Genomic DNA, 18,326 nt, shown 5'->3' with positions numbered 1-18,326 from the left:
CGCCACCTGAAAGGGGCCCTTCCCGTTCCGCCCCCTCCACACCCCCTCCTCGGCAAATTCGCAAATCGCCCCTTTCCGCAAAAAAGTACGCCTTTTTGTGTTGATACATGTCGCCCTATATGTTAACACTCCAGCCGGGATTCTATTGACTGCAGCAAATCAGCAACAATGGCTGTGATTAATATAAAATTTACGTTGTGTGACTTAACCTTATACTGTATACTGAGCATGGTTCTTACATAGGTATATGGGATGCCCGGCAGCTAGGTAGCACTGAAGGGTGAGCAATAAGGGAGATGCTATATACATTTGAGGCTGTATTTGGCTTTCGAGCCCCATAACATTGATTACTGTTACTCATTACTCTCAGCCATTACCTTCCTTTGCTCCCTGCCCTTCCCTGTATAACATCATTTTTTTCATTCTAAGGGTCATTTACTTCATTTTTGCCGGCTTCCATCCGCCATGTGTCATATGTATATGTAATTGCAACGTTGGTTATTCAATACATGTCCCCTCATCCTACTGGTGTCTTGTATTGCTTCTCATTGTTTATAATGTCTGTATGATTTTTATTGTGCTTTGTTCATTACGGATATATTTTTGTGTAATTGAGGTGTCCAACATTATTTTGATCCCTGTGGATCTTAGTGTTTTTAGGGTAGGTTTACATATATCAGGTGGTCTGGCATCCTTCTTTTGATGACAACTGATGCATCAGTTTTCCTATACTCTTTTCCATTACCCATCAAGGCTGGATGACATTATCTGGCCTGTCCAGCGATCTAGCATCCCAGTTGAAGCGCCGGAAGCTTTGAACTGTTCCACTGAATAGGATTAGTTTAAAGATTCATTTCCCTTTAGTGCTTTGTCAATGGGTCGGAGTGAAATGCTGTCAGATCAACGGATAAACGTAAACCCACCAAACGAAAAGTTTTTTGCTTTGTTTCTACATTTGTTTTTCTAAACCATCTTTCGTGGTAATCAAGAAGGTGACTGAAGCAGACATATGCTGTAGTCAGGGCCGGACTAGTCACCTGGCAGTTCGGGCAAATGCCAGAGAGGCTGCTGTGCTGAGTGGGCCAATCTCCTTTTTCTCTACACAATGTTCCTTGCACTTCACAGCCTGGTAAATCACTGGTTATAGAAGGCTGTGAAGTGCAGACAGGACTGGGCAGAAGAAGATCCAGCTCCATAGTTACAGGTATATATCAGCAGGTTTGTAAGTAGGATCCTTTAGTTTCCCTTTAAAGGGGTACTTCAGTAAACTTTTTTTTTTTTTTTTTCAAAATCAACTGGGGCTAGAAAGTGCCAGAGATTTGTTATTTATTTCTATGTAAAATTTTCCATTCTTCCAGTACTTTCAGTTTCTGTATGTCCTGCAGGAAGTGGAGAGCAGGAGGACAGGAACTGTTCAAAGCAGTATTGTGTTTTTATGGGGAAAAGCTACTGCTGGACAGTTCCTTTGTCAGACTGGAAACAATACAATACTTGCTGCAGGACATACAGCAGCTGATAAGTACTGGAAGACTTGATATTTTCAAACAGAAGATGATTACAAATCTCTAGCACTTTCTTTGAAAGAAAACATTTTTCGCTGGAGTACCCTTTTAACATAAACCAGACAGCAAGTGGGCCTCTGTATTTTGCAATGTTAGGGCAGAATTTCAGTCCCAGTCCAGTCCTGGCCATAGTGCAGGGATGGGAAACCTAAAAAAAAAATGGAAAAATCTAAAAGCTAAAGCTCTGGTTATTTCAGCCTAATAGGAATTGCAGTTTTGCAACATCTGGAGGGTTCCCTATCCCTGCTGTGGTGGATAAAAAGGTTCCTCTCTCTTCTCTAACAACTTTTCTGTTCTAATAGTAGTCCACAATATATTCTCCACTAAAGGTTTCACAACAACTGGCTTCTGGCAGGGTTTCTGGCACTTGCCATACTTACTGTTTATGTTTTCTACAATCCTTAATCTGAGGGGTGGCTGTCCCAGCTATGTGGATGACTAGGCCCAACCCAAAACCCAATGGATCCTATTACATAGCTCAAAATGTACCCAAAAGTCAAGAAACCTAATCTAGAGCTGGGCTGCTCCACACGCCTTCTTACTATTCTCCCTCTCTGGTTCAAACAAGATTTCTTCCCTCAGAAGCCGGGGTGCTACCTTTTAGGTCTTTCCCAATCCTTCATTTCTGGCAAAGTATGTGCATAGTCCTTCTGCTTGCAGTTTTGGCCTTTAAATGCACAAAACTGAAATAAAAATGCACAAGGACATATTAACAATGCAACAATAGCACACCATGTACGGCCATGTTCCCACTGCATAAGTTTCGTAATAATCATGGCCGGAGCCTGTTAGTTCACACAATGGAGCGTGCGGCTCCGGCCGCACGCTCCATTGTGTGCAGCAGCAGTAGAGATCATCCGGTCGAGTCACGGAGCGGCCAATGTCTTACAGAGCGGGAACATAGCCTAAAACAACAGACACAATAAAGTGCAAACAATGTAAAACGCATGACATAAGGCACAAAACATAAAGCTTTTACATCCAACAACCAATGAATAAAGACAAGTAATACATAGTGGGATATTGCACTAGCCACTTTCTCCCTTTAATCAATAAGCTTTTATGTAGAGAACAATGAGGGGCAACACTGTAAATATGAGTCTTTGTTATGTGTTATACAACGGTTAATATTTTCTTCATGCTTTACTACATAGTCAATATAACCGCTTAAACAGTATAAAATCTATATGCATTGTTTTGATTCAAGGGGTATTTATAGAAAATGATACTTATCGGCATCTTAATGAAAACGTCTATACATTCTTCAATATAAGAGGAAACTTGTGAATAGTGCAGCATCATGAGACCAGACATCCTACTCAAGCTTACTATACATTTTATCTATATAAAAGATAAGTGTTGGCTGAACAAGCTTCTCTGATGTCAATAAAAGGAAGGATCGGGCTGTCAGATTTCAATTGCCTGATCCTTTTGTTCTTGGGGAGATACTCCTTCACCAGTGACTCTCTTCTTTGAAAGCACATGCACAATTGGTTGAGTTATCAGGCAGGATAGATGAACAAGTAGTTGGACCACTGCTATCTAATATGTGTGGCCAGCTTTAGTCTTGTGAACCTAGTAATTTCTTGTATCATGATCTGTCTATCCTCTGAGCACCCTTTGAGAATTATTACAAAGAAGGTAATATTTTAGTAAGCGAGCACCAATCTGGACCTATTTACAGGACCTATTACCCCGCTTCCGATTTTCTCTCCGGTGCTCTGCTGCAGCCTGTGTGGTGTCAGGTGGCCGCTCAGATGCTGCTGCCACCGGGATCGGGAAGCTGCGAAGCACAGGAGAGAAGACCGGGAGTGGTGAGAGGTAAGGTGTCAGGAGTTTGGGGAATCGTCAACCATCGGCCGCTAATCGCTATTACACATAGTGATGCACAGTTGGCGCCCACCAATTTTAGGTCCAAGCCTAAATCGACCATCAGCCGATGATCGTTGTCATCGGCTGATTGTTGTCTCTAATACACGGAGCCAATTGGCCAATTATCTCTCCATGTAATAGGGCCCTTATAGTCCCTTTACACGTTGCGATAATTTGCGCAATCGAACGATTAACGATTTCGAAGTAACAATGTGTTTTTTATAACGATCAGTGTTTAGATGGAACGATAAAGCGTTTGAAAAATGTGTTATTGCGATCGTTTTAAGATTGCTTAAGCCCATCTCACACATAGGGTGATTTGTTGAAAGTCTGTTTAGACAAAGCGATCTGCTAATTTTCTTCGAACGACCAACGACTATTTTAGAACATGTTGAAAGATCACGCTGAACGATTTATCGCTCGATGCTTGATCGTACACAGTGTATACACAAGCCGATTATTGCTCAAATGCAGTCATTATTGCCAAAATGTGAACGATAATCGCTCCGTGTAAAGGGACCATTATTCTTAAAGGGCAATCAATCATAGATGACCTTTTAAACAGGCATTATAAACACAGAACTTGCAAAGTGGGCTAAGAACAAAAGAAAGTACAAAGCAAGAGAGACTGTGATGTCCATTTTTCCACCAGTTCCGAGAAGATGAGGATTTGTGAGCAGCTGCGGGGAAGGTGTACAGGTCACTTATAATTTAATAACTTATTTAGCAAACATTAAGGCAGCAGATTGCAGTACAATGAAAACCGCCAAAGAGAAAACCTGCGGCTTCAAAGCAACTGCTTACTCTTATCTAAGATTCCACGAGATTGTGGGAACATATGGAGTAAGTTGCCAATTCCCAATATTGTCATCCAGCTGCTATTAAAAAACTTAAAAGGAAAGTCATCTTTTTATTTCTTACATGATAAACTTCTTACGGACAGCAGGCAGCACAGGTCATATAAGAAAAAGAAGGTTCAACAGGGTCTTGTTATGGTTGTTGTTAAGGGAATGTGCTTGTTTCCCATAAACCTAACCCATGGATGGACACTAGAAATGAGCGCAACTCGAGCATGCAACATTTGATTACCACTGGTTAAAAAAGTTGGATGCAGCCTTAGGCAGACCAGGAAAACATGGATACAGCCTATGGCTATGTTCCCACATTGTAACACATCGGCCGTTCCGGATGATCCTTACTGACACTGAATTTGGATGCAGGCGCATCCGTGTGTAGCCGCATTCGAATTCCCCGCTGCTTACAATGAAGCGTGCGGCCGGAGCCGCACGCTCCATTGTGTGCCCTGACAGGGTTTTCTGCGGCCGCAGAAAACTGACATGTCAGTTTTTTTGCGGAAATGCCACTAGGGATCCCGGCCAGAGTGTTGCTATGCGTATACACTCCGGCCGGGATTCCTTAGAAGGTACCACTTTGTAAGTTCCCTAGTAATTCCAGCCATTGTTTTTGGGGCCAAATCACTTCAGAACCCTTCATGAATTGTTGGAATTTGGAGATATTTTTATGCTCCAAAGTTTAAATCTCTTGGCTTCAGAGAATTTCATCAAATCTGACAAATCCCCTTTAAAATACCCGCTAGCTTTTGTTCTATAAACAACCTATGATTTAGATGGTTTATATACCCAGACGGGCACTGAGATTTTCATTAATCTGTGCTGATTCCATGTTATTTCATAGTGTTTAAACTTGGAAACTTTTAAATAGCAGGAAAAAGATAAGAAGTTTTAGTGTTAGAGCCGGACTATGGAATGAAGGGGTTACATTTTGTACACATGGCCTCTCCTGGAATATCCACGCCATACACCTCCCCCAACTTTCCTCTTTTTCTCTAAACATTTTTTCCAATACCCATTTTTTTTTAACAACCTCTTATCTCATAAATTAGCTGAGAGCTGGGGATGCCACATATTTGCAGACTGCCGTAACTCTTCCCCTATAGAGGGCCCAGTTTCTATTGAAATGCCAGCCAAGGGTCATCCCAGCTCACCTCGCACCTCTCCAACAATATGATGCGGCCAGTCAGGTACTATAAACAGTCACAAACAACCTGCATTCCCAAACACAGCCGCTCCGACCTCATATCCCAGAGAACACCTGAACTGTGTCAGACTCTGACAGCCCTTCTACATTTATAGGAAAATCTCCCTAGGATGGGAATTTACATAAACTACTTCGTGAAAAAGAAAGCATATGAACTCTCGCTACTAACTGTAAAATGTTTGCATAACTTACTAGTCATGGATCAACTGTGACTAGTCTTCATTTATCTTTTTTTTATTTATTTTATATATAATATACAGCAAGGATTACAGTAGGTACAGTAAGTTTTCATTTAGAACTGATGATTTTCTTCCCACCAGATTGGAGAGTTTAATCAAATAAGGTTTGTCCTGTGGACCTTATATTCCTCCATGCTCATCTCAGTGTGGCCTTCCACCTAGTCAAAAACTTAAACTTGTAAAGTAAAGGTGGCCATACACCTTCATTAGCTGACGGCTGAATATTTCCGAGCGAAATCTGGGACACCAGAGTTTCAGATTTATTTATGGAATATTTAGGTAATTCTTCAGAAAAAGTTACAAGAGGCAAAGTTGTTGGCCCCATGGGGGCTTTCTGGGTAAATAAACCCGAACCCACGTGTTTGTTTGGGTTAAGAAAGGTCCTTTGAGGCAGAAACGTTGCAGCCTGTAACTTTTTATGAAGAACTGAATAAATGCAAAGTTTTATCTGAGTTCTGTAAAGGATTAAGTGGATAGGACCAACCAAAACTTTGTCCTCTTTCACCATGAACCCCAATAGCAATACCAAACTTCCTACATCTGGTCTGGCAGAATGGTGGTACACTAAAAAGAGTGAATATGCACGTTTTTTTTTCTGGTATATTAAGTATGGCATCTGATTCAACCTTGTACCCCCACAGCAATTCTGGGGGGCAAAGAGATTCTTAGTTTACCATTAGGAAGGCATCTTATAAATAGGGTTGATGGATAGGCTTATGGCATTGTGCCTTAGTGGTGCAGCAGTAAGGGTAAAGCTGCAGCTTCCAAGCACAAATAACATCTAAAATGCCAGAAACACATGAGATCTTCCCAAGTGCTTGTGCAATGACGTACATGTATTTCCTTAGATTGTGATTAGGAAGGCCTAATAGGAAGAGAAGGACAATTTCACGATATCGGCCATCTGACATCAATTTCACCAAGGGCCAGATGATCCTTACTGCCACTGAACTTAAGGAGGAAGCGAGTGCCGACCTGTGAGCTCAGCGCTCGCTTCCTCCTCGCTGTCTGTGCTATTCATGTGCAGACATTGAGCGGGGGAGTGGTGGGAGGCTGCCCAGACGATCTTTAGATCGTCCAGGGGGCCAATAGAAGACAGCGGCGGTCTGCTGCTGCCGCTCGTCATTGTGTATTGAGAACATGCTGAAAGACAATAATCATCCGACATTGTGCATGTATGTTGATTATCAGCTGTAACGTACGATAATGGTTTTGTACAATACGACCCTAAGATGTTTGTTACTAGGCAGCGCTTACACACTGGATTCGTAGTAGATCAGGTTCTGTGTGGGAAACATTTAAATAACGTTAATAATAATAAATCATAATGTTAGAAAACCTCTTTACGTTACTCAACCCTATACATGATGCAGATATTAGCTATATATTTGCTATATTACCGGTTATCACCAGTTACGGCCAGTTCACACTGAGCAAAAACGGCGGAATTCTGCCATGCTCAGTGTCCTGCAGTGTCTGAATGGGAGGGTGCGCGCAAGTCAATTCTTTAAATGGGTAGGGGAGGTATCAGAGGCTCGCGCCCTCCCATTCAGACAATGCAGGACACTGAGCACTGCGGGATTCCACAGCGGAGCTCTCTGCCATTTTTGCTCAATGTGAACTGGCCCTTACGGTGGAAAATGGTGGAGCAAATAGGTTCATGTAAATGCAAGTTTAGATTTTCATTATCTATTTTAAAACTTTACTTCCTCTTTATGAAGCTCGTAGATATGAAAAGAGCAAAGTTACTCCATTGTACTGAATATCTCAATATGTCAAAGTTCTTTCACTTTCATTCCAAATGAAATTTGCTGATCGACATACACGCATACACGCACACACACTTGCACATACACACGCACCTGCATCATTTCATATAGAAAGCTGGTACTGCTGCATAGCAAGGGTTTGCAGACTTGGGCTATGTTCACACAATGTAAAATAAAGGTTTTAAGTATAATAATGTGCTTCATTGATGTCAATGGTAAAAGTGACCAGCAATGCAAATAGCGTAAGGAATAATGCCTGTAATTGATAACAACTAACCAAATAATGAACATTCTCATTACGTACCAACTGCTCTAAAATACAGTGTATTATATATGCAGGATGGGCACCAGCACCAGGCAAACCTGAGCAGATGCCAAGTCTCAAATGCAATTGGGTGGAAGGGTTCCATTGCAAATCTGGGTAATCCAGCTCCATTCTTTTCAGCTGAAGGTGGAGTATACAGGAGGCATGTTGTGACTCTTTCATCCACTTTCCCAAATATACAAGGAATAGTGTTACAATCTTGGTGGTTCCCATGTGGTATGCTGTCATATAGTGTAAATGTCACCATACCATACAGAAAGCATAAACAGTTATAATATAATATAAAAATAGTTATACTTAGGCTACAGCTTTATAGTCTTTCTTACGTTACATTCTTAAAAAAAATTGATATCAAAAGTTTACATTGGAGGGAGTCTCGGCACTGAGAGCCTTGACAAGCTCTACATATATAGGGAGAAGCACCTAGTTGTATGCTTCTCTTCTCAGCAATGGGCCCCATAGGCTTATAATGAAATGAGTCAGACAGACAGGTGAGACAGGGAGTGAAGCAAACAGCCACGTGCTTCTCTGGTCTATATACAGTATGTCTATCAGCACTCAGACCCTGACAGTAAGGGTCTTAATATACCAACCGATTATCTGACAGATTTTATTTTTATTTGTTTTTAAAAGAGGAGAAATGTCAGTCTTTCCCTTTTTACCTGTTCTTTGTTAATAGTCCATTCCTGGCTAACACTTTAATACCACCAGACAGTGGTCAAATAATATATACAGTGACAATGTTACAGATCCATATACTGTATAATGCTTCCAATAAGGCTTTTATACAGAGTCTATTACAACTATAAAACAAAAAGGGGGTAATCTGCTGATCAGTGGGGGTCGACACCAAAATGGAGAACAGATAACCATTGACAGCTACCATGAGCTCATTGCACAGAAATACCCAGAAGGCCAATAAAGAATGAGCACAATGCTGTACACCCCATTTATCTGGCATACAATTGTCCTCTGTTCTCCAGATCGGTGGGGGTCCTAGTACCCGGCGTAGCCTAAGGATATAGTTGTGTTAGCTAAGACTTCAGAAGAGAAGGGTTTACAGGTAGTCTTAAAGGGGTTATCCAGCGCTACAAAAATATGGCCACTTTCCCCCTACTGTTGTCTCCAGTTTGGGTGGGGTTTTGAAACTTAGTTCCATTGAAGTAAATTGAGCCTAACTGCAAACCGCACCTGAACTGGAGACAACAGTAGGGGGAAAAGTGGCCATGTTTTTGTAGCACTGGATAACCCCTTTAAAATGCCTCAAAATGAGGTATAACCAGTAGGAGGGAGAATGTGATCCCGCTGTATAGAGTTCTAGTGAGACCACATTTGGAATACTGCATCCAGCTGCAAAATGTTGATAAAATAAAACAGTCCAAAGATACAAAAATGGTGGACGGTCTGAAGCATAAAACATATCAGGAAAGACTTATGGATCTAGCTTGTATCCTGCAGTGAGTACAGTGCCTGGGGGTATTCAACCAGGCAGTCCAGAGCAGTTGCTGTAGCACTGGACTGTTAGCAAGATAGATGAGTATGTTTATTTTTTATTGGTGTTTAATTTTTTTGATAGATGATATGTTGAGACTAGATGCTCTCAGAACCTAGATAACTCAGAATCTAAAAAAAAAAACATATAACACAAAGCAATATTACACTCCATTGATGAAGATTAAAGTGATATTTACATATTTTATGTCAACTACATTTGGGACTGTCTCTCTTGTGGTTCTCCTCCCCTAATCTAAGAGTCTGATCATTGGGGAACCAACCTCTGGGACATCCTGTCATCTTGAGTATGACAACCTAACTCTCTTGGATGACTGGAATGGCAGGTCGGCACATGCACTATCCATGCTCTATGGCAATAGCCCGAGTACCGAGACTTTTTCTGTTGCGGAAATCTCTCTACAAAATAAGTAATTTTTCATAGATTTGCCTACAATTATTTGGTAATCCACAAAACTGTGTCCCATTAGTACCAGATTAAAGAAATTAAAGGAGTTTTCTTTCTAAATTATTTCAATGGCTAGCACTGGTGCCTTATAGCTCTAGGGTCCTAGGTTCAAATCCCACCAAGAACAACATCTACACATATGTTCTTCTTCTTATGCTTATGTGGGTTTCTTCCAGGTACTCAAGACTCCAAGACACGCCGATTTGGAACGCAACAACTTCTGAGCAGTGCTGCGGAAAATATGTTGGAACTATGTACTGTAAATAAAAGAATTATTATCATAGAAAAATATGTCAAAATTATTTGCACTGACATAAATCCATTATAAGCCATCAGGTAGTGCTTTTAAAACATCATCCTGCAACAAAAGTCCCATTCAAGGGAAGACAATGGTATTTTCCTGTTGCGAAAGATCTATAGATTCTCCATGTATGATGAAGGCCATGAGTCAATACTGTGACTAGTACAAAATGGCGCATTATGTACCTTGCAGAATGCCCTATGACATATATAGAGCACAGTGCACGCTACAATACGCTAATAGGTAGATGAAGCAACTACAGCAAGTGGAGCTTAATACGTGTTATGTGGATAGATTACATATATATATATATATATATATATATCCCCTTTAAAGTGTGATATACAATAAAAGGAATACTTTTTTTTTCAGTCTTTGTTTATACCTCACTTAAAAATTTCATACAGTGTTTATTAAAATTAAAATAAATAGATAGATAGATTAAGTACTACTTATCTAATAATCAAAATAATTTATTTTCTATGGAATTATTGATTCTTTTTACGGGAACCCCCTTCCACCCCCCAAAATGTTGGAACTATTTTTTTGTCTAGCACTGACTCAAGGAAAGAGTCACACATGGCAGACTTCTGTAACTGAATATCAGTTCTATTGCTTGATATGGAATCTGTTTAGGTGGCTGGATGTCATGTTATGTATCTGCTGTTCAATCTTCCTGGTTCAATTGGTCCAAAAAAAAAAAAAAAAAGACAACAAAAACTTAGCCATGTTTTCCTGACGGTGTGCAATATGATAACTAGCCCGACCGTAAAGTACGTTACAAAGTTACAGTGATTCTACACCCAAATATTTGTCATGAAACATATTTAATTATGACAGACTGAATAAAAAAAAAAAAAAAAGATATTTTTTTATTTGCAAAAAAAATTAAAAAAAACTTATTAATTTTCTAATAAGCAAAAAATATAACATTGCAACTAAATTCGTACCTATTTCTACTGGTAAAATTAAACTTTTCAATATGTTACTGAACACAAATCCACCTGGCGGTCAGGGAAGACCTTATCTACGTACTGGAAAAACAAAGGTGGGACTGAGACCCTACAATATTTTCGCTTGTGAACCGGTGGCCATTTTTTTTTCTAACTTAGTCAACTAAGTGGCTCTTTCTAGATTAACCCTTTACTAATTCACAAGTTTCATTACAAAAACATTCAGCAATTTCTAACCATGAAACCGGTATAAAAGTATATATCATAGGTAAGAAAAAATGGAAAGCTATAGTAAAAAAAAACTTACATGCTAAAATAACAAACACATAAGAATAGTATATTGAACCAGGTTATCATAACTATAAGGGAGCCACCACTTCCATCATAATCTTTTAACTATGAAAACAACGCCATATAACTTTTGTCGTTCCTCGCATTCCTCTGGACTATTAAGCGGAATAGAATTAGGTACGATATACATGTCATTACGGGAGTCGTGGTGCTTGTCCTTTGAGAACATAATAATGGATGTCATAATTCTGATATCTGCCCATGTGACTTATAGAGATACGATTTTCAAGGACAAATGACATAATCGGGTCACAGGTGTGATTTAGCTTTTGAATTGACCATCATTTCCGATCAACACAGATGCATTTCATAAATTCATGAATTTAATATTAAGATAGTTGGTGACTCCGGTAGGTCATTACCTTTACAATTCTTTGCTTAAACCAACGTGAACAATAATCGTTCATGAATGTTGCCACCAGACACATGGTCTGATATTGAATTCATATTAAACTGTTTATTTCCTTACAATTATCGATGGACGTCAGGCAAGAGATACAACTTATGAATATATATCTACGACACCAAACTTATTCTGCGTAAGCATCCTTAATACTAAGCATCCCATGGTTAAGTCTACAGTTTCAGGGGTCTGTGTCATCCTTACCTTCAAAGAAGCGTTGTAAAGCCTCCGTCTCATCTACAACTTCCATGGCTCTGTCCTAGAGGTTATCCCACAGTCCTAGGAGTGTACAGTCCAAGCTGCCATGAAGCTCCAGATTATTCGCCTTGCCCAGTCCCAGGCAGCAGGTCTTCTCAGTAAGGTGTGAGGCTGCTGACACTTCTCTGCTCCTCACTAGGGAAGGATCAGTGCAGGGACCTCAGCTGTCCAGTGACTTCTCCCAGGGCTGGGACCCTCTGCCTCTAGGGAAGGACGTCTCCCCTTACTCCAGACTTTTGGTCTTTAACACAGACTCTAGTAAATGTCTATGTTAAAGTAGCAAGACATGCGGCATGACTCTGCTTTCTCTGGGACCTTGAGAACTATTCCTTCTCTTGTTTCTTTGGGCAGTGTCAGGGTTAGTATAGTAACTTGTCTCCCTACTGCTCCTTCCCCAGGGAGGATGCTTCCAACAAGATGTTTTTGCCTCCCCCTACTGGATACTCTGGGATATATCTCAAACCTCACATAGTAGTGAAGCAGATGTGTATTTATCTTTTAAGCACTGTGCAATGTCCTTTATGTGGAGCAAAAACACTTGGGGGGATAGATAAAAATATCTGTGCCTAAACTCTGCTTCCTAAAAAGTGGCACAAGGCATGTTCATCATATATTAAGATGATGTGCGAAAGAGAATAGCTATGTTTCCACCATGCTCGCCTGAATTTTTGCATGTCGGCTTTAGAAAAAGGTTTTTGGATACGTTTGAACTTCGATAATTTTTTTTTTTTGGGGGGGGGGGCATGTCATTTTGAAATAGACACAAAAGGCTAAAATGTGGTACAAGTAAAACAGTAACACCAAATAATTAAATTAAATCTAGCAGTAGAGGTTAATGGTGGGACTCCACCTCCTCTTGTTTTTAACTACCGATGTGACATGTTAATTTTCATTGTGTGTGTCGTATAATACTACATCTACTCTCTTATTGTTTGGAGACTGTCTCATGTTGCTAACTGTCCATTGTTGGGAAATTGAAAAATTTATAAAAGAGAAAAAAAAGAAAGAAAGAAATCTAAGAGCTTCCTTCATGGTATTAAAATATTTAACCTGAATAAAATCATAGGATCAAGTGGCAATGTCTATTCTACTTCTTATGGGGCAGCATCTAGTAGTAAAATAGCAGTGGAGCCTGGTGACAACAGAAAAAATACACTTAAAAGAGGGTGGAAAAGCCTTGTATCCAATGATAAGCAGAGTCATACTGGAGGAATAGGGTAATAACCCAAAACAGTGAGCTAGTGAGTATAAAACCTCATGTCACTAGTTCCTATTTACACATCATCACACATAAAGCTGCATAAAGGAGCCAACCCTAGAAGAAGCCATTTGCAGGTGAAACGTGCATTGGGTATGGCTGGGGATCCTCTGTATCTATTTGACTAACTTCAAGGCCCTACTTACAGGGGCCAACCAGGTCAGCGCTTGCTTGCTCCTCGTTCCCTGCCGACAGTATTAAACGCACCAACAGCAAGTGCGTAAGTGCAGGGGTGGGGGTTGTGGGGAGCTGCGAGAGGGCTCCCTGGAGATCTTTAAATTGCCCGGGTAACCCATAGGGGATAGCGGCGGTCTGCTGCTGCTGCTCCTATTACACAGAGTGACGGCAGCAGACTGTTGCTATCCTAGCGGTTTGTCTTTTAACATGTTGAAAGACATTGAAGGACAACGATCAGCCGACATTGTGCCTTTTATTACACAAATTATCGCCCCTGATGGTGCGTTTACACAGACAGATTCATCTGACAGATTTTTGAGGCGAAAGCCAGGAGCAGACTATAAACAGAGAAGAGGTCATAAAGGAATGACTGAGATTTCTCCTCTTTTCAAATCCATTCCTGGCTTTGGCTTCCAAAATCTGTCAGATAAATCTGTCTGTGTAAACGCACCCTAATGGCTGTTAATCTGTCAAATACGGCTGATAATTGATTTGTGTAATAAAAAACTATTCTACCCATTTTTGTCTCCAATCACAGTCCTTTGTCTTCCAATTGTGGAATAATATTCCACAGAGATTACCATCCTTGTTCCCGATGGGCATCACAGTCTAATTCTCTTTACAAACAAGAGTCAGTTTCATAGTAAGTCAATTACCCTATCAGTTTGGTTTTAATAGAGTGTGGAAAGAACCAGAATACTAGTAGGAAACCTCCATAAACACAGGAGAACATATGAACGCCATGCAGAGGTTTTCCTTAGGCCTCATTCACATGGCAGTATTCTTGTCAATACTATAAAAAAATTATATAATGGAAAGATTTGAAACTCATCTGTGTTTTTGATCCGCTCCTGGTTTTTGCTAACAAATATTGATGCAGAATACTGACCAGAATGTGAATAAGGGTAGGGTTCAAATTCAGAACCCTTAGTAAGGAATTGAGAGGCACTTATTAGGCATCTATAGCTTATTATACTATACATCTTTATGTCACAGCCACTATAACTGGGCCCATGGCTAAAACATATACTTCTCAGCTCCCGTGATGCAATTGCTTAGGTGACTAGCATTCAGAGGGTGCCCACTTACTTTATTACAAATCTATACAACTTTCTGGTACCAGTTGATTTGAAAATAAATATATAAATAATAATTAAATAAAAAATAAAAGAATTTCCCCTTTAAGAGCTGCAGTCACTATTCACATTTTTACCCTTTGCACCCGAAGTGCATACCTGCAGCAAGTAATAATAAAAAAAAAAAAAAAAGAACCACACAAACAGGATAGGTTTCCACAAAAGGATTTTAGCACAAAATAATGTCAGTCTATTGATAACGATGGTCGAAAATAACGTTCATGAACATTATATGCAGCCGTCATTATCAATAGATGCAGTCATTTCATGGTATAATCCCATAGTTGGAACATAGCCTCATACTGTATGCACTGATCTGTTTGTGGCAAGCAAAGTTTATAGAAATGAATGTGGGGTCCTAGCATATATTTGCTTAAACTGTATTAGGGCCCTATTCCACCGGACGATTATCGTTCGCATAATCGTTAACGATTAACGATCTCAAACGACCGCTATTGCGAAAGACCTGAAAACGTTCACTCATTTCCATGGAACGATAATCGTTACTTTTGATCGTATTTGCGATCGTTTCTTCTTCGCTATTGCGTTCGTATCTACTGTGAACGACCTAATGACATCTTATTCAATGCGAACAATATGCGAACGAGCAACGATAAAAATAGGTCCAGGTCTTATAAAGTGATCAACGATTTCTCGTTAACTGCATTTCAACCGAACGATTATCGTTTAGATTCGAACGATTTAACGATAAACAGAACGATAATCGTCCGATGGAATAGGGCCCTTAGTCCAATGGCCACTTGATGGCACCTTTTTTAGAGGGACCCAACCATATTAGGTGTTTGCTACTTTAGAAATGTACTGGGTTGTATCTGTCCTCAAATGGACACATATGCCAGATATCAAAGGGGAATGTTTTACAAAGACAACCCCTGTGCTTATGGCCTATTTGCCCATGACGGGTGCCACAGAGGGGAATTCCAACCAGCACCCTGGTTCTGGTGGATGAAGTCTGTCCCTATGGTAGACATTTTTTTTTTAACAGTGGTGCATGATGCAGATATGTTTTTGGCTACAGATACATGGTAGTCAGAAACACCAGACCATGTAAATAGGTAGATTGCATTATGTCCTGCTTATTTCCTGGCTGAGCAACTGTTCAGGCATGTGAAAATCCAATACAACAATACTTGCATCACATACTCTGTACTGGCCAGCATTATATACTAGGATTTCCTGTTAGATGCTATTGACATCAGTTCATGTGTAGCAAAAAGTAATCATTAGAGAGTGCAACATAAGGATGCTCGAGTCTGTTCATTCCGAATTTGAATACTGGTGGTTGTATCCATGTTTTCCAAGACTCCTTGGGGATACATCCAACTTCTTCAGCCACCGGTTAATAAAAAATTGTGTTATTAATTGCAAAATTATACTATACAAGTCAAGTTCCTCATTGTCCAGATAATGATTAAAATACCATAATGTCCATTATTAGAAAGTCTCTCTTTATATACAGAACTCACCATCCTTAGCCCTACACCACCATTTGTTTTATTCCAGCACTGTTGCATTTTATTACCGTAACTGGGTCATACAATCACCAGCCTGACCCATAGAAAATTACAGTGTTTGATGTCATAGGGAAAGTGGTCTGCGATGTGTCAGCTGACTTCCTGTGACCCACGGGATGACATCATCACCTAGTAGCTGTCTTTTGTATATGTTTATTTGATAATTTACCACCCAGTTAGGGTCCTTAACAGGTGGAATCTGGGGTGCCATTGGTGTTACTGGAGTACATACGCCAAACACAGATACAGTAGGATGATAAAATAACATTGTCTATTATACTTTGCAGCTTGGGAAACTTTTACAATAAAATGAAGATGCAGTAATTACAAAAGTCCAATATGTGGCTGTAGCACATAGTCAGTGACTAATGCTTAAGGAAAGGAGTTAGGAAATTGGGGTCTCAGTAACACTATATTTTACTCAAGCACTCTGATAAAACTCTAGTCCCATTGTTATCTCCCTAAAGGGTAGGATATGCTCACTGGTTGGTTCCAAGCAGAATCCCCCTATGTAGGAAGTAGTCACTAACTCAGCTGCAATTCCTACTGTGTAGTGCAGGTTTTCGGGTAATTTGTTGGTTGCCAGTCACAAAATCTCTAAGCCCAGTCTGAAGTCCTGAAGAGTGCTAGTATGTTATAGGGCTTATGTGCAACTTCTCCCCACAGTCTCTGTCTCTTTCTGTAGGTTCCACAGAAGTTGATTAACCCAAAAGATCCCAGCACTGAGGCCTAACTGATGGAAGGAAGAAGATTGCACATTTCTCACTGCCCCCCTCCCCACTAAACTCACCTTTCTCTGGGGAGAGAGTCTGTGCCAACTCAGGCCCTTCCCACTATTTAGAATGTTTCCAATACTATGCTTGGGGCCGATACAAGTGAATTAGGATCTGCAAACAGTCCAACATTGTGTAACACAACAGGATTTCCAAAATACAATGTTAAAAAAAAGCATATTATCAGAAATTCACATTGACACAAGGGCTGAATATCTGATCCTTCAGTCCCGAAGGGCACGCAGTAGGACACTGCATCAAGGGTGGATGATGTCGACTTTAAGCGGAAAATTTGCATTCAGTATATCTGTCTGAGATATATGGAGACCATCATTCCTTCTAGTTAATTTTTTTCAAAAAGAAAAAAAAAAGGATAACAATAAGATGTGCATACTTATAAGTAGGGATGGTCCGAACCGAGTTCGTACGAACCCGAACCATCCGCAATGATTACCACTGTCTGCCCGCTCCGTGCAGTGGGCGGATCCAGTGGGAGGAACGCCTGGAAAACTGGGATACAGCCATAGCCATAGGCTGTATCCCAGTTTTCCAGGCGGTCCTCCCGCTGTATCCGCCCGCTGCACGGAGCGGGCAGACAGCGGTAATCCAATGCCGAGCGTTCGGGTTCAGCCGAACCCGAACCTCGGCGGGTTCAGACCATCCCTACTTATAAGTATAATGTACTTTATTTCCTATTTGTAAGCAAAAAACACAATTGACAGAAACTGTACAAACAATGACAGAAAAATGTAATTAATCCAGAAGCAGATTAGAACTGAATATTAATTCAGACCCCTAGATTAAGAGAAACAAATCGGGTGGTCACTTTATATTGTTTCTCTTACCTTTCTGGCTTCTCTTCTCTTTTGGGCCCTGCATCAGGACACCCCACAGCACACAATATTCTGTTGGTATGTAGCATCAAGCCCTTGTATATGCTAATGTACACTGTGCCTTGATGTGATGGAAAGGCTATGCCCCCCTGGAATATGGATCTGGTCACAATTGATGGTCCGAAACCATGAACAGTGGGTGGAACACTAGTTAGGAAATTCTTGTTTAATTCTAGGTTAGTGCAATGCTTAGAATTATGATAGAAGTATACAGTACCAAGAAAGAACTTATCACTGTGTAAACAAGCAGCTTGTTCATTCCGCATGCGATAACCTATAAGGAAATATACAAACAAAAAAAGTGCTAGAAAGCAGTGTTATTGTCACAAACACAGAATGCTGGTGTAATTTTTTTAGTCCTGCTGCAAATTTACCGCAGAATTGGTCTCTGTGGGCAATACAGGGACTGGAATCATTCACTTTTGTCCATATCCCTTCAGATTAGTAAGGTACTTCTATGAAAAAAAAAATGCATTGTATGTCCTTCTTGCCAGTCTGAGACA

The 18,326-nt window shown here is 40.3% G+C and overlaps 1 protein-coding gene across 3 annotated transcripts in view; it reads right to left on the bottom strand.

The window, feature by feature from the left end:
• Positions 1-12,425, bottom strand: part of MYRF (myelin regulatory factor) — a 105,374-nt gene extending 92,949 nt beyond the window's left edge. For 2 of the 3 annotated variants that reach the window (XM_069965698.1, XM_069965699.1), the window contains exon 1: positions 11,998-12,425. In XM_069965698.1, the coding sequence (XP_069821799.1) occupies positions 11,998-12,043 (46 nt within the window). In that variant the 5' untranslated portion in view covers positions 12,044-12,425. The remainder of the gene's footprint in view (positions 1-11,997) is intronic. The other variant, XM_069965701.1, reaches the window with a different exon arrangement.
• Positions 12,426-18,326: the final 5,901 nt, after the last annotated feature.

The sequence above is a fragment of the Dendropsophus ebraccatus genome, chromosome 4 (genome assembly GCF_027789765.1).
Source record: "Dendropsophus ebraccatus isolate aDenEbr1 chromosome 4, aDenEbr1.pat, whole genome shotgun sequence".
Classification (NCBI taxonomy): Eukaryota; Metazoa; Chordata; class Amphibia; order Anura; family Hylidae; genus Dendropsophus; species Dendropsophus ebraccatus.
The sequence above is the reverse complement of the archived record's forward strand: the minus strand, read 5'-3'. Positions and strand labels throughout refer to the sequence as shown.